A 24,171-nucleotide genomic window follows, 5' to 3' on the forward strand; every position below is an offset into this window, starting at 1 on the left:
TTATTATTTTATTATTATTATTATTATTATTATTATTATTATTATTATTATTATTATTATTATTATTATTATTATTATTATTATATGATCATGTTGTTTGTGAGGTTATGTCATGAACTATGCTGTACATAAATATTCATATGAGTTCAGTTAATGTAGATACCCGTAAAATAATATTATGTCATTTATTCCTATCTGTATATATAAACTGTAATCCATAATTGTGAAACACACTGTAACTTCCAGAATGGTAATATGCATGAGAACAATTGAGAATATTCTATACATTATAAACTATGTATTAGGCACTCTAGAATTTTCACGAAAATATTTCTTGTAATGTATCTTTCTGGAAGACTGGCCAACACATATATATTTAGAGACGGTGAAGTGAGTTACAGTCATTGGAAGAGAGTTATTGTTTGGAAGTTATTGGTTGACGAGTTATGGTGTAGCAAGGAATATACTTGTGACTTTGTGACATGTGGTAAAACGCAGTCTCTATATTGAAGTGCCATGCTTGTATTCAGTCAACTGTTTTGTGTTCCAAGGTTGTAACCTCTATGTGCTGTGTTATTCAGTCGTTTTTAATAATGGCAACTTTGCTGATATACTCAAAGTGAAGTGTTTGTAGTGATACTGTGATTAAGGTTATATGAGTGTTAATTTGTGTGTATGTATGTGAATAAAATTAATTGTACCAACTGACAGCATCTCATGTGCGTCTGAGTGGATACGTTATGCTGAAGAAGAAAATAAAAATTTATTAAGCTGTTAAGCCATTTTACGAGTAAAGAAAACAAATGGAGATGGAGAGCAGTACCAATTCACTTGGCAAGAACTCAGTTGATCTATGTACAGTAAAAACGCTACATTAATCCCCAATACCCAAAGAAACTCCAAGGTTATTATTCTATTTCTCATTTGCACATACTGCCCAACCTTGTAGTTTCCCCTCACACCTTGTATGTTATTGGTTGACGAGTTATGGTGTAGCAAGGAATATACTTGTGACTTCGTGACATGTGGTAAAATAATTATTCGAGCTCAATATCTCCATTAGTTACCCATGGGTGAGAGAATATTGTTTTCTATACCTGTTATCACACTTGCATCAAGCAGTTGTATAAATAGTCAGTTTATGAACTATCACAGATCTCTGACATCAAACATTGTTGGTATTTATATTTATTTGTGTGAACTCTTTTGATAAATTAATACAATCCTCTCTTCTCACTGTTCAAGTCACACTAATGGTTAACACTATCACCATAATGAACAGAAAGAGGAAGTGAGAGCACTTCGACTTGCTTCCCATTAACAGCACTGGAGAAACTAGTGGCTACAGTGCAGAGATATGCAGAGATATGCACTGCAGCGCAACGATAGCTTTGGATGAACAGATGGCATTGTTATATATATTGGTGTTAAGTGGTTTATACTGGATGAGCATGTTTTTACTTGTAGCGGGAGTGATTTTTTTTTAAGTAAAATAACTATATTTTAGAATACAGTGAGTGTGAAAATGCTCTGTGACAGGGTGTCGATATGGTTACAGGTCAAGTGAAGGTAAACTGTTCTTTTCACCACCTGAAAATGAGGAGCATTTCTCTGAGTGGGCTAGAGCAATCCCAAGAAAAGACATGCAGCTTTAAGTCTAGGATTTGCGAGCGTCATTTTTCGGAAGATATTATAAAGGTAGACTTGTTTATTATTAATGGGAAAAAAGTTGAAATTCCGAGAATAAGATAGAGCTTAAAGCCAGGAGCTGTCCCTCACATTTTTCCAAATTTACCATCCTATTTAAGCAAGTCTCTGAAAATTTTAAAAACCCCATTTAAATGAGAGTTACTCAAAGAACATGTTGGCAATGACAATATTAACAGTAGCAGCTTAGAATGTAATGAACTAAATCTTCCGTCTACATCTAAAATACTTAATAGTGATGATAATGTAAAAATAAAAGAACCTGGTCTCAGTCTGCCCTGTAAAGTAGCTGATAGTGACTTAGATGCTTCTAGAACTATCCTAATTTGAGGAGACGAGTTAAAAACCTTGGTAGGAATTTAATTAGAACCCAAAAAAAAAAAATAGTTGCATGCAGAGCAAAATTTAAGCAGATTGCAAATAAAGTCAATGTGTCAAGTGAAGATGAAGACAGTTTTAAGTTCCATAGGAAAAAACAAAAAATAATTGTGGATACAGTGTTCAAAAAATGTAACACCAGCTGCAAAGGTATGCGCAATTCTAATGAATTTATATTAGATACTTTGCTTTTGCTAATCAAATCCCCCAAGAGTTACAGACGTCGTTTGAAGCATGAGTTACTTCCTCTCTCTACCGAAGCTCATTTGAGACGACTATGTAAAGGGTTCACATATAATTATGGTGTACTGGCCAGAGAGTAGGTGTAACCTACTAGGTGACCTGCGGCCATGGTTCCAACACAACCTCTGCCCATTAAAAATAAAGTATTACCTCTAGCCTGTTATACAGCAACATTTTCCAACTCTTCAGGATCCTCAGATAACATACTTTTGCACCCATACTGTATTTCATACAGCAGGGTAGCACCTATTCAACAACAAAGTTCATGACATGAATGAGTAAAAGTGGGCTTAACATTCAACTTTGGTGAACACAGACTTCTACACTGGACCTGTCAGTGTCACTCACAGGCCCTTTAACCTGAGACGGCGCAATAGCATTCATATAGTTTACAATATCGACACAAATCTGTGTATGCCCTAAGGTTGATTACCTTGCCACAGAAGCTCTGTAGGAACTCGTCAAATTCTTTCTAGATCAACCAAGAGTAACTGGAGATTAGAAAATAGCATGAAAAATATTTATCTTTGCTAGAGATCCATGGCAAGGATGTTCTTTTAGTCATATGGAGTTTCATCTCCTAAATCAACATTACTTGTTCCTCAGTTTCTCCCCAAATCATAACATCAGTGAAAGCCACTGCATTTAGTTCACCAGAGGTGATAAACAATAATGGGGATAGTGCACTGCCTTGCTGGACTCCAGTTTTGGTCCGGAACCAGGATGAATGTCCGTCACCCAACTGCACAGAGCTAGTACAGTGCTCATACAGCATCTGAACTTTCCTCCCAAGTCCCTTCGGCACATTCCTTTTTCTAAGGAATTCCCATATCTTCTCTCTTGCAATTCTGTCATATGCCTTGTCAATATCAAGGAAAACCATAAACAGATCTTTGTCTTTTTACAAATATTTCTCCATTAACATATGGACACTGAAGATTAGGTCTGTTGTGGACCTGTTAGGCCTGAAACCATACTGTTCCTCTTCTAAGTGCGACTCACAATCTACTCTCAAGTTTTTCTCAAGAATCTTAAGCCCATGACAAAGGAGTGTTATTCCCCAGTAGTTGGAGCATTTTAGGCAATTTTCTTTCTTAAACAGGGGGATAATGACACCCTTGCTCCAATCAGTAGGTATTTTGACATCTTTCCAAATTGCTCTGAGCAGCCTGTGTAGCCACTGTAAACCCTGGACTCCTGCTGCTTTAATTATGCCCATGCCGACTTCATCAATTCCTGGGGATTTCCCTTGCGGTATCATCTTAAGGGCTGCTTCTGATTCTGCCCTTGTAATGGGAGGTTCCTCTGTGTATGTTTCAACAAATGGTTCTTTTGTTCTCTGATCTGCTTCAATAGGTGATCAAAATGATTCCTCAGAACCCCTCGGATGTCCTCTTTCCTGGACAAGTTTCTATTAGGATCCTCAATTGCTTTCATGGTTTCAACAGAATTCCGTTTGTTTCTGATCACTCTGAACAATAGTTTCTTATTGCCTTTTGATGTCTTTCTCTAGTTTTTGACTAAATTTTCCCTAGCACTTTATCTCCTCCTCTTCTACTACTCGTAACTCTCAATTTCTTGTCCCAGTAAACTTGCTTGAGGTCTCTGGTCTCCCCCCCCACCCTCATCCCTTACCTGCTCTGGCTTGGATTTCTCTCTATCGCATTTTTTCTTTTTTTTTTGCCATGTTCCTTTCCTTTATTGAAGATCTTACTCTTTCATTTCACCAGGGTGTTGAAAGTGATTGCGGTTATTCTCCAACTGACTTGCTAGGCCTAGCGTTATAGAAGATTTTCTGCCAGGGTTATCTCCCTTAACCTTCAGCAGTCGCATATGGTAGCAGGATTTACAGGATGTGACAAATCAACTAGATATAAAGTGGAGATTAATTACCTGTTAGGTTTCCCTAAACAATACCAGTCAAATGCGATGCTAAGATAGTCCGTTATGCAAGTTTGCTGCCAATTGCTTTTCCAGTACCAGTACTTGATCTAATTTTTATAGTGACGGGACACCATAGGTACGCCGTCACCGTCCTTTTGTGAGGTACTGTTTCTTGAATGCTTGATTGAGAATTTAGTGTTGATGGGACTCAAATTTCTGGACGGTTCATCTGGGAAATCATTTCTTCAAGAAACAAATAATGCAGGATTTTTTACAACATGATATAATAAAGATTATCATGGAACAACGTGATTTAAACTAATAATCTGGGAAAACATAGCTTTCAGGAACAGATAATCGAGGTTGCACTGTATTCCATCTCATCTGCACAAGCATTAGAAACAATTTTATCTTCACTATGTCACTGTCATATCTCTCATGGACAAATTCAAGACACATGAGTTTCTTCATCTAGTGTTTAGGAAAGCTGCGATGGTTTATGCAATGGCTGAGTTTAGTTCATTGATGTTGCACTGCCAGATGTGACCTACAAGATTATCTGCCCAGCACTGCACATGGCCAAGGCTGTTAACAAGCCCCCTTAAGGTACTCTTATATGCACTCATATAATGAGCCGAATCAGTAACTAAGCGCAAAACATTGTTGAACAGACCGTCTTACTTGTTCAGGGTAACCAGAACACTTTGTGAGCACATGGCTTTAACCCTCTTAGTGCCAGGGCCGGTTGCTCACAGTATGCCAAGAGTGCCAGACAGATTTAGAGCATTTTGCAGGTTCCCACTCTCTGGACTATATAGCTCACAAATATTAAAACTATGACTTGAAATTTTTATTAAATGTTAACAAGAAGACATTCTTACTGCTGAACTAAATTACAGCACTAAAATGCTCTTGGGTATTTTGAAAAAAATATTTTCCAAATAATTTTAAAACACCAAAAGTTAAAAATCAAAAACAAAACAGAAAAAAAAAAAAAAAAAAAAAAAACAGAAAATTCAACTCAACGGTAAATATTGACGACTTCTTTGAAATGTCCTTAGAAGAATAAACGTGTAAAGTTTTACATTTTTTATCTTCAGTAGTTTAAGAGTTATGTACAATGGTATTGTAATATACAATTGGCATGTTCAACAATGGGATCGGAAGTGGGAAAGGTAGATGCTGCATACAGGAAAATCAAGGAAACCTTTGGAGAAAGAAAATCTAGGTGTATGAATATTAAGAGCTCAGATGGAAAGCCACTTCTAGGGAAAGAATACACAGCAGAAAGATGGCAGGAGCATATCCAACAGTTGTATCAAGGTAAAGATGTAGATAATTTGGTTCTGGAACAAGAAGAGGCTGTTGATGCTGATGAAATGGGAGACCCAATTTTGAGGTCAGAGTTTGACAGAGCTGTGAGTGACCTAAATAAGAACAAGGCACCTGGAATTGATGACATTCCCTGTGAATTACTGACTGCCTTCGCAGAAACCAGCATGGCAAGGTTATTTCATTTAGTGTGCAAGATGTATGGGACAAGTCCCATCCGATTTTCGGCAGAATGTTGTTATACCTATTCCCAAGAAAGCCGGTGCTGACAGGGGTGAAAACTACCACACCATTAGTTTAGTATCTCATGCCTGCAAAATTTTAACATGTATTATTTACAGAAGAATGGAAAAACAAGTTGAAGCTGAGTTGGGAGAAGATCAATTTGGCTTCAGAAGAAATGTAGGAACACGTGAAGCAATCCTGACTTTACGTCTGATCTTAGAGGATCGAATCAAGAAGGACAAGCCCACGTACATGGCATTCGTAGATCTAGAAAAGGCATTAAATAATGTTGATTGGACCAAGCTGAAGATGATAGGGATCAGATACCGAGAACAAAGAATTATCTACAATCTGTATAAAAATCAGTCTGCAGTGATAAGAATCAAGGGCTTTGAAAAGGAAGCAGCAATCCAGAAAGGAGTGAGGCAAGGTTGCAGTTTGTCCCCTGTCCTTTTCAATGTTTACATAGAACAGGCAGTAAAGGAAATCAAAGAGAAATTTGGAAAGGGAATCACAATCCAAGGAGAGGAAATCAAAACCTTGAGATTTGCCGATGATATTGTTATTTTATCTGAGACTGCAGAAGATCTCGAGAAGTTGCTGAATGGTATGGATGAAGTCTTGGGTAAGGAGTACAAGATGAAAATAAATAAGTCCAAAACAAAAGTAATGGAGTGCAGTCGAACAAAGGCAGGTGATGTAGGAAATATTAGATTAGGAAATGAAATCTTAAAGGAAGTAGATGAATATTGTTACTTGGGTAGTAAAATAACTAACGATGGCAAAAGTAAGGAGGACATAAAATGCAGACTAGCACAAACAAGGAAGAGCTTTCTTAAGAAAAGAAATTTGTTCACTTCAAACATTGATATAGGAATTAGAAAAATGTTTTTGAAGACTTTCGTGTGGAGCGTGGCATTGTATGGAAGTGAAACATGGACGATAACTAGCTCAGAAAGAAAGAGAATAGAAGCTTTTGAAATGTGGTGTTACAGAAGAATGCTGAAGGTGAGATGGATAGATCGAATCGCGAATGAAGAGATACTGAATCGAATTGGTGAGAGGAGATCGATTTGGCTAAACTTGACGAGAAGAAGAGATAGAATGATAGGACACATCTTAAGACACCCAGGACTTGTTCAGTCCTGCAAGCAGATTAGAGCAGATGTAGGGTGCAATAGTTACGAAGAAATGAAAAGGTTAGCACAGGATAGGGTGGCATGGAGAGCTGCATCAAACCAGTCTATGGTCTGATGACTCAAACAACAAGAATATATGCTCGGCCTTCTAGTTATACCCATCTCCAATAAAACAGCAATGAAAACCTTCGTTTCTGTCAGTGTAACCAGGCGCCACTGCTGAGCTCTGGCATATGGTGACAAGACATGATTTCTCATGTCTGCTTGTCTCTGTAATTATGAGATTCAATAACTGAGCCGTGAAAAATAAAATAAAAATACGCCATAGGTTTGCGACTGACGAAGGGGCGTGTCTCTGGCCAGGAGTATCATAATAATCAGGTTAGGGTTAGTATTTTGCATCTTGACCTAATTGAAATTCACGGAAAACAGGAAATTGTTGCTGTTGGATATTGTTACAGCCGTCGTCATTGTACTGTCACTCAGACGCTCATTACCACTTTCAATGTTTACACTCGAACGTGGTTGAGTGATTACAGAAAACGCGCCATTATCACTCCCAATAACACTTCCACTTCCCACTCCCTCACTTGTTGGAGGAATGAATTCCTCATCAGAGTCTTCATCATCCTCTTCTTCACTAAAAATTATTAAGATATAAAGCCAGTTCTTCATCGTTAATAATAACTTCTCCCGCTAGTCGCCATTTTACTCACGCGGCATGGAGATCATACGTCGTAGATGAAAACGGACTTTAGAAATTCAATGCATGATAACTAATTAATGTACGCAGTATCTAGTGGTGTAGTTAAAATCTAATGCCTATTCTCTATGGACTCGACACATAAGATGTTGCAATCTGACAGCCCAAGTTGTACTAACTCGTATAGAATTGTGCGCTATCCAAACAACGATATATCGTGGTTGGCACTTTACGTGTATATACGAAACAACGATATATCGTTGTCTGGCTCTCTACGGGTTAATAAGCATCACATTAGCAGCTAAATATACATCCCGGCTGTTCCTCTCTTCCAAATAGCAAAACACCACATTAAAAACACAGTTTCCCAAACTGTCTGCAGTTTCGTTGTAAGAAACAAAAAAAACCACTTTATCTTCAGTGGTCATCTTCAGCTTTTGTTGCTTTTTTATTCCCTACAATAGGAATGTAATGCTCCTAAATGCGATCAGCAGACAGCAAGTCTCTGTTACCTTTTATGTACTTGGATAACCATTCCCGCATCTTGGGGTTGTCTAATGTCACAACACAAAATCCAGCACCCGGGAAAGCCTCAGCTGTGTCTATAATAAATTCCTTTTTATCCTCTTTTGCTTCTTTGCCCGTGTCAGTGATTTTCCCATGGATAACTGCCACTTTAATTATCGCATCTGATGCATTTATGGTTATCACTAGTGATGAGTTTCATCACCATATGCCATCTTTTGAACTCTGGCCAAATATCACAAAATTTTCATATCAATATCTTTTTATTGATCACAAAAAAACCCTCCAAGCTAAATTCACTCACCTGTAAATATAACTTAACACCAGTCTTAGCCAGTGCACCTAGTTATGTTTCTTCTTTTCACTTACAATTTAAACACACTGATCAATGAACCTAGAATTATTCAAATTAAAAGAACCACGTGGTCAGCGTGGTCTTGGCAAGTGCTGGACAAAGGTTCAAGCATGGCTTGGGTAGTTGGTACAGGTAACGTTACCAAAGTAAGTATACCAAAAATCATAACACTTCAGAACAAACGTTACAATTCCAACGATATCCACTGAGCAAGACTTATTTCTGTTGCTACAGGGATTTAAAACTCAGCTATATACCAATTCAAACCGCAGCACAACATTATAAACGTTATAGATGAAAAAATATTTTAATGAGGTCCTATGAAGACATAACAACTACACTGGGAACACTGCTATACTGCACAGTGCAAAGAACGAAAACGAAAACACTCTGGTGCCGTGAAGCAAGCTGTGTTCACAAACTACCAAGTGTCTCCCAGTGTGCTGGTGTGATCTTTTTTTTCTTTTTTTCCAAAGTCAGAAGTCAAAGTCAAATACAAAATTTGTATAAATATTATGAGTTAGCACGATTTCATGTTATTTTGCAATTCAAAAATTGTACTTATAGTATCAAATAAGTCAATTATGAGCATAATATTCAAAGAAAAGTAAAAAATGAAATAACTGCAATAGCACGTCTTGCAAATTACATGGATCTCTACTAATTATTACATAATCCATGAAATCTCAAGGGCGGATTTTAAATTTGATACATCAATATAATTAACTCTAATGTCCAAGTGTGGACTTTTAAATGTGAGGCAAATGGTATGAGAGCATATGAGCTGAATACGTTTACCAACGTGCCCGATAGTACTCCAGCTGTAAGCCAGAGCCATTTAAATACCTGATGATACAGCTAGAATCATAACATAGGCTAACATCACCTTGTTTTAGCCTTTAGAAAAATTGTCACTACCACCAATATGAAAGGCTCCCTCAACATAAAATATTTGAGGGACTTTGATACCAATCATTATGGGCAACAGAGTATGTGTTGTTAAACTCACTAGAATTATGAATGTACCCCTTGGTCCTACTTGCTGATACGGGGCAGGGGGTGTGGCGAGATGAAATTATATTGCATCTTCTCTATACAAATAATAATCGTATGGCCTCATCTACCGCGTGCAGGCATTTCAATTTGACACCATCTGGCTGTCTGCTCATCAATTTCGACGTTCTGTTTTACTCTAGGCCCACTAGATGGCACACTGAGTAAACGGAAACTCTCTTGGGCGTCTATGGCTGAGATTTAATTAATTTTGTTGGGTAAACACCAAATGTGTCACCAGAGATCTTTTACATGCCAGCATCATACGACATGGAGTGCCGAATGGACTTTTTACCGCCCCTTAAAAATCCGACTACCTCTGCTATCTTGGGATCCAGCGGCTCACACTCTACCACTGATCCACAGAGCCAGATGCCCTTCCTGATGCCAACCTCAACTGAGGAAAAAAAAAAATGAAATGAATGATGGTAAATGAAATTGGGCAAGGATTTGAAAGGAACTGGCTGTGGCCTATGAATAGGAACTGTCCTGGCACTTCTCTGGAAGTGAAAATGGGAAACCACAGAAAACCATTCTCAGGACAACCCATGTTGGGATTCGAACCTACTTGTCTCCCGAATGTGGAGCTTGGCTTCACAGCTGTGGCGCGTTACCATGTGTGGCTACTCCACTTGGTGCCAAACTTGCTAGAATAAACCAAAGTAAAAATGGAACACCAATATGCACAATTAGCAAGGATCTCTCTCCCATCAATGAGCAAATCAAAGTATATGGACACTGGAAAAAATAAAATTATGCACCTTTGCATAATATAAAGCTGAAATTTTAGTTTGAATGAATTATTTCTCAGAAAATGCATTTTGAAAAACAATAACTATTACACGGAAATCCATGATCTCTTTAATATATATGTTGTAAAAATCCTTACCGAAAGGATCACTATGAGTTAGCAGCTGCACATCATTTTCCTTCGTGAATTCTTGGAGAGCAGGTGGAACTACACAACAGCTAGCAAGGTTGATCTGAATTATGCTGGGTTTTACCTGTAATTAATAATAAAATATACACTATACATTTAGAGACTGTCTATCATATCAAGGCTAAATTAATACGCAAGACATATGACTTTTCTATAATGATTTAAGAGATTGAGATCTGATAAGTTCAAAGAAAGATGAAGGTTAATAACAAGCAACCAAAATGATATTTAAGAAATGCTAGCTGAAGTACCCGTGCTTCACTACGGAATTCTACACTGTATACAGAATTCTAGGTTAGGTAGTATACATATTGTGATCAAGATTGTATTAAATTGCATAGCTCTTAACGTTACCCTAGAAACACAACGGGGAGGACACCAAACGTCTTTCCTCATATGAAGACTGGGTTGGAAATTTTCATTGTATTGGTAGGCCCACTTGCCTATCATCAATTTCAATCAGGTTGGGAAATTTTCCTTATAATGGCAGACACTTACTCTCCACCTGCCTTTTTACATCCTCAGAAAGACTGTCCTAGTGGTTTTCCCAACTGAAATGAACATAGGTCATTATAATGACATCAGTAGGAATGGCACGATTAAAAGCAATGCTTTCATATGAAATAATCAAATTAATCACATATTTTCTCACTTTTAATGAACAGTACTATGCTGCCGATTTAACAGTCCAAAGCAGCAGACAGCCGTGATCGGGGGTTGAAAAGTGGAGAGTTCCAGGGCAAAAACTATGCCCTTTGACTAATCTGTTTCCTAGGAGTACCCGATGTGGCGGAAAACCTCAACTCACTACACTGGCGGCAGAGAAATCTATCTGACTTGGAGGCAAATTTTTTCTCCAAGCCAGAGGAGAAACCCCCTCTTCATTGCTAATTTGGAATAACATGAATGTAGAATTCAATAAAAGTGAAGAGGAAGAAGCTTTTCTTCAGAAACAGCTCTTTTCAGGGTTGAATTTTGAGTTATTTAGTGAATTGTGGTGCTATAATTTGGAATAGGCCTAAATTGTAATTCTAGACCAGGTCGTACTACGACTACTACTACTACTACTACTACTACTACTACTACTACTACTACTACTACTACGAGAGCCTCTGCATTAAGTGTCCACACTGTTCATTCAAAACAGCGCGTCAGAGCAGGGATCGAATAGCTGGAATACTATGATGAACCAGTGTGTTATATACCAGAAGTATCAGAAAATGTATGAACCAGAAAAATGGTATGCTAAAGAAGAAATTTTCTAACTCCCCAGCTATTTCTCGCCAATATTCAGTCAGGCTGTTATACTCTGTATGCAGCGGTAATCTCATCTATCAGAGTTGATTGGCAACATGAGGGACAAAAATCATCACAACAAACAGTGGTCAATGTAATATTATTGTTGACCAATGTTATGCGCTTTCAATATTGTAGGCCTTCATATTTAGTTTTCTTCCTGCTCTGAAATACCACTCATCATAGTCGGTATAGTAAAACTGAATAAAACACAAATGATTGGAAATTGTATTCTGTATAACTTTTGTTATATACAGTAGTACTTTTCAATAGGACCAATAAACATATTTAAAAATTAAATTTGACACACCTTCCCCTAAACTACAATTTCATCCAGGGTGAATAAAATTTTTTATAGCTTAGACTGTAGTTTCTTATTCCCTGACTATAATTTGCCGATTTTCATTCAATTCTGTTAACCTATTTTCTCGTGGCTCGGCGTTGATATGGACTTAGCAACAAAAATACAAATTCATTAATATGTGTTATCATAGCCGGTATAGTAAAAATGTACAAGACATAAATGATCGGAAATTTAATTCTGTATAACTTTAGTTATGTAGTATTTATCGATAGGACCACTAGTAATATAAATACAATCAATCAATCAACAATGATCTGCATTTAGGGCAGTCGCCCAGGTGGCAGATTCCCGATCTGTTGTTTTCCTAGCCTTTTCCTAAATGATTTTTTTTTTTAAATGGAAATTTATTGAACATCTCCCTTGGTAAGTTATTCCAATAACTATTGAACATCTCCCTTGGTATGTTATTCCAATCCCTAACTCCCCTTCCTATAAATGAATATTTGCCCCAGTTTGTCCTTGAATTCCAACTTTATCTTCATATTGTCATCTTTCCTACTTTCATAAACGCCACTCAAACTTTGAGAATTAAATTTTACTCTTTCTCCTAAACTACCATTTCACCCAGCGTGAATAAAATGATTTATAGCGTACATTGTAGTGGCTCATCCCCTGACTTTACATACCGATTTTCATTAAATTCTCTTCAGCCATTTTCTTGTGCTGCATGTACAGACAGACAGACATTATGGAGAAGTAAAAAGTGCATTTCCTTGTTCCTGTGGACATGACCGATACAGAAATACCATTCTTTTTAAATTCTGAGCAATGTACAGACAAAACTCTTATTTTATATATGAAGACTGGAAATCAATAATGGGCTAAGTGCCATAAAGTTGATTTTGAGTTATTCAATTTTTTTCAATTTTGTAAAAAAAAACTTTTGATAAAAACCTTAACCATATTTTTATTTATTATCTAGGGTAATATTCATATTCCTACTGCATTTTTTTCTTAATATCCTTTCTCTTATGAATGAAACAAAATTTTATTCAGCAAAATGTAGAACGTGTTAAGTGCCACATTTTTTGTCAACAAAAACAAGGTAAGTGCCAATGAAAAATCTCAAGCTTTTATTAATTTGAACAGTTTATTTCAGTAATTCTACAATAACAAAAAGTGTCCCAGTGCATTTTCATGCATTTAATTACAGTTTACCTTTTTTTAACTTTACTTCTAGTTAGAAAGTCCTAGTATAGTTTTTCTAAAAATACAAAACAATTTTAATTGATTAATTCTTCGAAGAATGCTCCATTCTCTTCCTTCAAACATGGCAGCATCTGTTACAGATATCTCTTCTTCTCAGCGACAAGTTGTTTTGAGACGGTTGTGATGGTAATACCAAGTTCTTGATTGTATTAGTAGTAACCCCTTTCTTGAGAACCTTGCAAGTGCTCCATGCTTCAAATTCATTAAACGTTGTTCTCGACTTGACGACTCCGGGTGCGGCTTTTTGAACTCTAATCCAGCTGCATTTGGAAATATTTAGTTTTGTCGTATTGATGTATGAATCACCTGCTTTTTTAAAATCAAAGAAATCATCAGGTTGAAGCATAGTAACCGTAAAGGATTGTTCGGTGTTGCATTCACCATAACTTTGACCAGGTCAGGAACTTGACAATTTTCAACCCTTTTACGTTTCTTGATCTTTGCAAAATCCCTGTCACAAGATAAAAATGAATGGCCAGAGACTGAAAGTGTATGGTTTATCTCATCATACTTGCCAGTAATCATCAAGTAAATCCAAACAAGCATCATCATTTTGTTCTTATTCTGGCCAGTGCAGTTATCAGACTAGACATTTTCGTTTCATCATAAATTCAGGACTACCGAGTGCTTTAAACAGACATGAAGCAAATTCATAACCGCCTCAACCACTCATACCCTTGTGCCACAAGTACACGAGCCCCTTGTTGTTGTCACCAACATGGACACACAGATTGTAGCATGAAAGCTCGCGGGAATAAAACATTGATTCTCCCTTCTTTCTATTTTTGCTTGTGTCACTGTTTAATTCCATCGTTCTTAAAATGTACTATCACCAATTAAAACTCTCAACAAACTGAAGGCACAGTCGCAACAGGCTTTACTCAAAATAATTAGGTTAAAATTCACAGCAATGTTGTTGTTATGATGCTCAGAATCAACAGTAAAAGCTCGGTGGCACATACCCCGTTATAGCTTCACCAGCTGCCCGGCACATACCTCTCATGCCATCTCTCTGGCCTCGTATGCACTACAATCATGGTCATGGCAGTTAGCCCGCTTTATAGGTTGTTGGCAATGGCACAGAGCCCAATGAGGAAGAGGGTGGGGAGAAGGAGAGAGATGAAGGTATGCAGTAAGTTCGGAAAAGTAAAGTGATAAGATACAATTTCTACAAATGAAGAGCAAATGTCAAAATCTCTACAATAAGTTGTACACATTGTCTGTACATTATGAAAATGATAATTTTGTTTTGAATGAAAAACTTTTCCAAATCATGTAGATTTTATAGACCATCACATCACTTTCTATCTGTATTTATGTTTGAGTATCACATGAAAATGAGATGACATACTTTTATGAAACTCAACATACATGTTACAATCGAACTGCCCAGAGCTGAAAAGCATTAAGTAGTTTTCACTACTTCTCAGGAGAGACAAAAAAATGTCATTACTAGAACAGAACTTAAACTACATTAATGTTCAATATTGAGAAGCAGCTACTCAGGTTATATCTGTGTTTTCGGTTTCCATGGTAAATTTTATATGGGAGTCTATTGTGTTGAGTTTATCTAATATATCAGTTTCATTTGTGGATCTATTGTCGATGACAATGGAAACTGAAAACAATCGCAATCTGAAATACTTGGACATAACGATAACTAGACATGAAGACCACCTTTCTTACAGAATATACAGAAAACCCACGCATACCTCAAATACAATTAAAATAGATTCCGTTCACCCCAACACACACAAAAGCAGCTTACTACAGCATGATACACAGAGCATTCAATATACCGTTAACGAAAGAAGATCTAAACAAAGAATTACAACTAAATCACGACATAGCTAAAAACAATGGATACAAGAAAGAAATGATCAACAAAATCATTCACAAAATAAAATCCCAACCCAAAACCAAACTAACAAAAGCAGACGAATCCAAGAAAGAGTATGCACTATTCACCTTCAATAATGTACACATATACCCCATAACTAACATTAAAAAAAAAAAAACATAACCTAAGAATAGCATTTAGAACTACACACAACAGTACCAACATCACACACAACATCAGGACAATCAACAGCAACAACAAATACAACTAATCAGGGGTATACCGTATCAAATGCAATAACTGTGAGACAAGCTATGTCGGACGCACCAGTAGAAACTTCCTAACCCGATATAATGAATACATAAACGCGGTAAAACAATCATTTTTCCTCAATAGGACAACATGTCGCAGACTATAAACACAGTTTCACAAACATCGATAACGACATGCAAATCCTGAACATAAACCTCAAAGGCCCCCTGCTCAACATAACAGAAGAATTTTACATCACTCTAGATCAGTATACCAATCCAAATTACAACATAAATGAAATCACAGAAAAAACTAACATCATCTTCAATACAGTTATCCCCGCCCTAAAAAACTCTTACCATAAGATAATCGATAAACAGAACGCGACACGCGACAGGAAAACATCTAACAACACACCCAGCTCCACCCCCACCCCCACAACAGCAACTCTCCCTACCCCTCCTTCCCTTCCCCTCACAGCAGCTAGTATGAGCCCAAGAAGAACACAAAGCAGTACACAACAAGCTCGCATATCAAACACATCTCAGCCACACCAACAACAGTAAGTACATATTCAAATTAGCACACACAACCCTTAGACATTCCTCCAACATAAATATCACTCATAGCTCAATCTTACCTTCCACAGATAAATATAACATCACTGCACAGCTACAAATGGGAAAGGAGCCACTACTTTGAACCCAATGTCACTCAAATTTTATAGACGTCACAGGACAACATGATTTGATTTTAACATAAGGCAACACACACAGCAGAGCTGAACATATTTTAGCCTAATTTTATCCATACGTCTGGCACCTTTTTAAAATTGGAAAGTGTTTTATTCTATGTACATACATGAAGACAAAATCTTTTACTTATACAATTTTACAAGCAAACCATATCATTTAAACTCCAGGAACAGCAGCTGAGTGTACAACTGTGTAAATAAGACTTGAACACGGGAGTCAGCCGGTGAATTGAACAACAAGCAAGACACGAACGTTCATGTGCATGAAGTGCTCCCATATATTGTATTTATCTTGTACATATGTATATAAGTTAGTTTTAAGTAGAGATGTGTTTTATCAAATAATTTTAAGACCTTAAACATACTATTTTAGACATACAATGCATTGTTGTACATAGCGACATATATGCCAGTTCACGTTACGACATGCCCCATTTGGATGTGACCTAATTTTTATTATCGTATGGCATTCCTTTGACAATAAAATCTTAATCATAGCTTCATCACATAGATATGTATGCATGGTTCAGCTGAAGATGACCTTATGTAAAGGGTCGAAACTGGTCCTGTAGCATAATAAGTGCAATAAACAAGTATTGATAGGTGGAAATTCTTTCCTATTTCTAATAACGGACAGATCAATCACCAACACAAAAACCCTCAGAATGCACACATTTTACCCTGATGTCACTGAACACAGTCATTGAGAATGTTGCAAGGTTTTTTTTCCAGCAGTGTATAATCAATTGTATTGACAGGCGGGCCATTCTTAGCCCTGTTGCTCACAGGTTGATGAATATTAATAGTCAATACAGACCTTACAGGAACTAAAAACGGTCAAGTTTATTAATACAGAGTCCGTAATGAGGAAATCCGCAAGCAGGCTGGTACGGACATATGTGACGCATGGAAGATAACAGATAACCGAAACAAATGTGTGATCTAAAACTTGAAGACAAAAGACCAAGAGGGCGACCAAGACTCAGGTACAAGGACACGGTGAAGACTGACATTGAACAGTGAGGACATACTTTGAAAAGCATCGAAGGAGAAGAAGAAGAGAAGTTCAAAGACCGGAACTGGTGGAGAAGCCTCGTTCGTTGACCCATCGCTTAAGACGGAACGACGTGGGATACGCTATGTATGTATGTATGTATTCTTGACATGGAACATTACAAGGATTCCCTGTCATTTGCCGTATTAGGCCACTCGCAGAAATCTAGTCCGTATTAATAAACTTGACCATTTTCAGTTCCTGTAAGATTCATATTGACTATTAATATTCATCAACCTGTGAGCAAAAGGACTAAGAATGGCCCGCCTCTCAATACAATTGATTATATTCTGCTGGGAAAAAAAAAAAAACTTGCAACATCCTCAATGACTGTGTTCAGTGACACCAGGGTATAATACGTGCATTCTGGTTTTTTTTTGTATTGGCGATTAATCTGTCACAGACATAGGTGATCAGATGACACTCAGGAGGCCTGTCCACGTGCACTCACTTTTGACTTTGTAGGTAGTAACTGTGCTGAGGTTAGAGGTAAACAGTGTTTGCACACTCATTCTAGGGTACAACCATACCCTGCCAACGAGTATGTGTTCCTGTTGAATAACTGCAGCCATTTGAACGGGGTCACATTGTGGGCCTGCAGGAAGCTGGATGGACGTATTGACGGATTGCTGCACATGCTGGGCACAATGTATCGGTGGTGTGTCGCTGCTTTCAGCAGTGGTCTGTGGAACATTCCCGCACCCGTAGACCAGGCTCTGGACGTCCGCGTGGTACAGATGCATGTCAAAATAGACGCATTGTGCGAGCAGCGGTGGCCTACTGAATATCATCCAGGAACGAAATCTGGTCACATGTTGCACCTGCTGTATCACCGTCGCTTGCAGCAGGATTACAATCACGTGTGCCTCTAGCCAGGCTACCATTGACTTATCATAGGTGTATCTGTGGTGTGATTATAGTGTGCGGTATTTCACAACTGCTATCAAAGTGAAAATATTCTGATTAACCAATAAACCCGAGTAATTTGAGAAATAAGGAGCACACAAATAACTCAGCGAAATGAGCAATTGCGAAGAATGTCCGGTCGATCTGGGTACACAAAAAGTGTACGAACAGTGTAAACAGTACACGGAGTGGACTTGCGTTAAGTGTACCAAGTGGACCAAGAAACAGTGCGCAAAAATCAACCTCATTGACTACCACCAATGCCCCCTCGTTAGACAGCATTTATGCATTATTGAAAGAGTTAATTGAAGAAATGAGGCACATGAAGGAAGACTAGAAAACTTGAGAGACGGATTTAGGTACTTTCCTTGAACTATGTAAGCAAAAAGATATGGAACGGTGTTTTCAAGATATAGAAAACCTCACCCAGGAAAACCATCTTCTGATGGATAAAATAAAATTCTTAGAAATCCGTGTGGGGGAAGCTGAACAGTATACGAGAAGGAATACCATTGAAACACGTGAGATTCCAGTTATACCAAATGAATTCGTTCTTGACATGGTAAAGAAAGTCGGGCATGCGTTGGACGTAGAACTTAAAGAAGAAATGGTGGATGATTGCCATTGACTCCCTAAGGCACCAAACCAGAAACATCGTGGGATCAGTCAAAGTTGTAAGCAGAACGGACAAGGACCACTTCATGGAGCGGAAGCGAGTTAAGCAAAATCTCTCCAACAGGCAATTAGGATTTCCTGGTGACATCATCTACATAAACGAGAGTCTGTTTCCTCAGACGAAGCAGCTGCCAGCCCAGGCCCGTACAATCTGAAGGGAGAAGAATTACACTTACATTGAGGTAAGGAATGGGATAATGAAAATATGTAAGACCCAAGAATCTGGTGTCATCATTATCAATAACCAGGATGACCTGTCTAAATTGTAATTATGATGAAAAATAAGCCTTTCAATTATTATCAGAATGTACGTGGCCTTAAGACTAAACTAGATGACTTAAATGTAAACATTCTCAGTAGTAATTTTGATGTTATAAAGTTCACTGAATCCTGGCTAGTATGTGTCTATGATCGCGAGGTCTGTTGTAATAAGTGCACAGTATTCCAAGCTGACTGACTAAGGGGGTATGAAAGGCGATGGGGTGGTGGTCACAGCAGTTAGAATATTCAAGGAAAGGCCTGGTATCTAATTAACGTATACGCATCTCCAAGCACAAAACTAGAGGTTCATTGTGAGGTTATTTAGGTGGATGGAATCTCACTATGAAACAATGGACAATAACGTAACCATTAAGGGAGACTAACATGCCAACAGTAATTAATGAAAACAGTGACTTAAATTTAATGAGACAAACCCAAGAGCTAAAAAATTTAAATTTTTATCACTTGAATTCCTATAATTCCATTCCCAATAGTAACGGTAAAACTTCAGATTCAGTACTCGCCAGTCAGACAATAAAGAATGTCACATATAAAAGGAACCCTGATCCGCTATTACCTAAGAACTTCAGTCATCCTGCCCTGGAAGAAGAAGTACAGGTCACCCCAATCTGTAGAAACTGCAAAAGGGAAGCTCAACATACTTATTTTTAATACAGCTAATCTTGAACACTTGTACACAGGACTAAGAGATCTTACTTGGAAAGACATGTACGAATGCACTGATGTACACAAAGCAGTGGCCAGTCTTTATTCTAAAAAGTACACAGCAATAAATGAGACTGTTCCTAAAAAGGGCTCGCAGAAAGTCAGGGCATACCCAATTTCTTTCACAGAAGCCGTAAAACAAAAATTGAAAGCGAAAGAATATTACCGGGAAATGGAAGCATCTTTCAAATTATCGCAATAAGCAATTTTAAATATTAAGGTTCTAAACTAAGTCTGAAATTAAATCCTCATATAACAAGTATGTAAAAACAACAATAATCGCAATATATACGAATATGACTCTAAATTATTAAATAATGATAGAAACATTATGGAAGGGTCTGCAATGTACTTTCAATCTGTATATTCTCAAGAAAGAGTTTGATATAACATTCCAAACGTTCCATCGGGAACCACTGGCATTATCCACGCTGACAACATTACTGTAGAGAATGTTGAAATACCATTTTAAAAAAAAAAGCTCAAGCCAAAGTCTTCTGTGGGACCAGATCAGATACTGCTATATATTATGAAATGTTACAAACATATACTGAAATATCCTCTCCTCTTCATTTATAACTTAATTCTCAAAACATCCGTATTTTCCTTGGTATGGAAACTGTCCCGAGTATGACCTGTGTTTAAATTGGGTAATCAAATGTTAATTTTTAAAAAACTACCAACCAATATTAATTCTTATTGTTTTTCAAAGTTGCTTTACATCGCACCGACACAGATAGGTCTTATGGCAACGATGGTACAAGAAAGGGCTAGGAATGGGAAGGAAGCGGCCATGGCCTCAATTAGAATACAGCCCTAGCGTTTGCCTGGTATGAAAATGGGAAACCACAGAAAACCATCCCCAGGGCTGCCGCAAGTGGGGTTCGAACCCACTATCTCCAAAATACTGGATACTGGCCGCACTTAAGCGACTGCAGCTATCGAGCTCGGTCAAATTTATATTACATCATTGACTCACAGGTTATATAACACCTTTAATTTCAGAACAGCAACATGGATTTATTTCAGGACGATCTGCAGTAACAAATCTCGTAAATTTTACGCACTTGATAGAGGTGACCAGATAGATGCAATATTTACCAACTTCGAAAAGGCCTTTGACAAATTTGACATACTCTTAAAAAAAAAAAAATGCTTGGAATATCTTACTCACTACTATGTCTTGTCAGCTCCTACCTAAGAGATAGAAAGCAATATGTAATTTATAAATAAATAAAAATTATCCAGAGATTACCCTGTAAATTCAGCAATAGTCTAACAATCTAATCTAGAGCAGTGGATGTTCCTGCACTAATCAATGACCTACCTGAACGAATAAAATTCTAGGACTGTCTTTTATACGCTGACTGCTTAAAGGTATTCAAATCCATTGTCAACATTAATGACTGCCAACTTCTCCAGGCTGAATTAACTAACATACTACACTGGACGACTGAAAATAAACTACAGTCGAAATTGGTTAAGATGTCCCTCTCTAGCGCGCTTCCCTGGTTATTATGTCCTTATTCCAAAGTCCCAGTCCATGTCCTATTAAATACACGTTAAATAAACCTGGATAGCACATTTACATCACCCTTTAGTACGTTCGTAATATTGCCACCAATATAAGACATTTAAATTAGCGTTCTCGGCCATGATGCGCCAGTGACGACTGGCCTGGGTGAGGATTGGGTAGAGAAATTAATTTCACAGCCCTAGCATGTCAGCCTACAGAAGCAGGGAGCATCAGTCTCAAGCCAGTCTTTGATGTGGACGTGTGTTTGTTTGGATCGTGCAACAGTACCTTGTGTGATGTGTAGGTGCTTAATTTTATGTTCATAAGTGCATTGTGTAACAATGTACGTAAATTAGGCCTACTGTACGTACGTATACAGCTGACATGTTGGTGCTTAATTTATGTCCTATTAAACACACACTACAGAAACCTGTGTAGCACATTTATGTCATTCTTTAGTACGTTCATAATATTCCCACCATAAGAAATATAAATTAACCTTCCTGGCCACGTTGCACACACGATGCACCGGCGACGACTGGCCTGGGTGCGGATTTGATAGAGAACTTAATTTCACGACCCTAGCATGCCTGTCTATAGCTGCAGGGAGCGTTGGTCACAAATGAAGATGTGTTTTAGGACACAAATAAAAAGACAGAGGGATTATAGAGGACAACCAAGTTTAGAGTAAATATATATGAGAGAGAGAGAGAGCACACCTTCACCGGGCGAGTTGGCCGTGCGCGTAGAGGCGCGCAGCTGTGAGCTTGCATCCGGGAGATAGTAGGTTCGAATCCCACTATCGGCAGCCCTGAAGATGGTTTTCCGTGCTTTCCCATTTTCACACCAGGCAAATGCTGGGGCTGTACCTTAATTAAGGCCACGGCCGCTTCCTTCCGACTCCTAGGCCTTTCCTATCCCAAGGTCGCCATAAGACCTATCTGTGTCGGTGCGACGTAAAGCCCCTAGCAAAAAAAAAAAGAGCACACCTTCAGCCCACAGATACAAACGGTAGTTGTTGGTTCATTACAGGACATTAGGATTTGTGATGAGGAATGCCAAACCCTTTTAATGCCTAAAAACCTGTATACACCTCTACTGTATATCTTCTCTTGTCAGGCCCAAAGTAGAATACATAAGAGTCGTATGGAATCCAGCAAACAAAATATATATTGCACAGGTTGAAAAAAAATCCAAAAGAGATATTTCAAATACATTTTCTTAAATTGGTAATTATCCACATATAGCACACAACGTTCTCCTAAACCCTGAAATAGAAAGCTTGGAACTGAGAACACAAATGGATGACATGAAGTTTTTGTACAAAACTGTAGATTCTATTATTGACAACCCTGACATCTTATGCCTCTTGAGCTTTCACGTGTCCCGCTTTAATGTCAGGACTAATGTAACATTTCAGAATTAAAAAGTCAGAACAACTGCTCACAAAAATTCCCCATTCGACAGGCTATGTAATCTCTATAACAGTGCAGGTCAGAAAAATAATTCTTTAGATTTCTGTATATCTCTAGACCTTTTTCTACAACAATTCACCATCTCCGTGAAAACTCTCTAAATAACTCGTAATGCTGATTTGAACCAGAAAATGTACTTCAAACCTTCTACATTAAGCCCTATACCATAAATATAATCATAAGTGTTAGGACTAGAAAAAATAATAGTTAAGATATGAAATTACGTTTGTTTATTCAACTTTTTCTTGTAAAGATTAGATTAAATTAGACAGGAAATATTGTTTCCTTCTCATTGAAAATATATTAGAATAAATCAATAAATAAATAAATAAATAAATAAATAAATAAATCGATCAAGCCTGAACACAAAAATAAACACCCACTACCAGCTACATTAATAATGCTATATCACTAAATATTAACAAGAAAGAAACTCGTAATAATAAGAGAATTCACTGGAGTGGCACGAACACCATCATACAGCAGTAAACAGAGAGCTACTACCGCATGTGGGTCGGATGTTAGTGAAATGAGCAGTGATTAAATGATGTAATGGCTGATCCGCCATTGACACTTTGCCCTTTCCAAAGGAAATTTAATGCACAAGTATCAATTAAGAATTGAAAACAGCTTTCTGAAGTGAAAAGTGGAGCTAAACAGATTTCGATGACGTACATATAACATTTATGCAGGAATAACATTATTTCATACAAACAAAGTATTTATAATGCTTCACCAAAAGGTAGGGTGCTAACTACCAACATTTTTGTTGTAGTTTCCTTCATTTCCCAAGCTATTTGAGATCGGCTAGCGATGTATAGGCATAATAAAGACGCGGACGTTGAAGGTTAATGAACAAGTTTATTGCACCATGATAAGACCAATCCACCCTTGCATTTTTTGCGCACATACCTCACAATTTCATCTTCGGCTTCTTTAAACCGTCCTTGTTGCAGGCTACTGAATGCATTCTTGTACAGTATGCATTATTAAGTTATCTTTGTCTTCACGCTAACACTGAATATCGGCTTTACATAGGCCTATAACGTATTTTCTTGAGGCTGCACGATTATTCTTCATTTCCATGTGTTTAACTTAAAATTGGCATCATAATATCAACGAGAAAATTTGCTGGCAATACCTGTTCCATGTATCTTTACAATATGACAATCCACCACAAAAATATTCCTGCTGTCTATAAAACTTAACTTTACTAAGCGTCAGGTACTGTAGACATGTTATAACTCTGCCACTGTGAAGCCGTGGCCTTTCTACGAATTCAAAGGCTCGCATGGTTTGATGCTATTCTGCAGATTTGAGAAACGTTTTTGTAGAGGCTAATAGAATGTCATTCTCTCT

General features: G+C 37.6%; 1 protein-coding gene across 1 annotated transcript in view; it reads right to left on the reverse strand.

Annotated features, from left to right (window-relative positions):
• Positions 1-24,171, reverse strand: part of Gclm (Glutamate-cysteine ligase modifier subunit) — a 92,323-nt gene that overhangs the window by 19,795 nt on the left and 48,357 nt on the right. Inside the window, exon 5 of the mRNA XM_067144517.2 lies at positions 10,434-10,548. Coding sequence (XP_067000618.2) covers positions 10,434-10,548 — 115 coding nt within the window. The remainder of the gene's footprint in view (positions 1-10,433; positions 10,549-24,171) is intronic.

This window comes from Anabrus simplex, chromosome 3, assembly GCF_040414725.1.
Source record: "Anabrus simplex isolate iqAnaSimp1 chromosome 3, ASM4041472v1, whole genome shotgun sequence".
Classification (NCBI taxonomy): domain Eukaryota; kingdom Metazoa; phylum Arthropoda; class Insecta; order Orthoptera; family Tettigoniidae; genus Anabrus; species Anabrus simplex.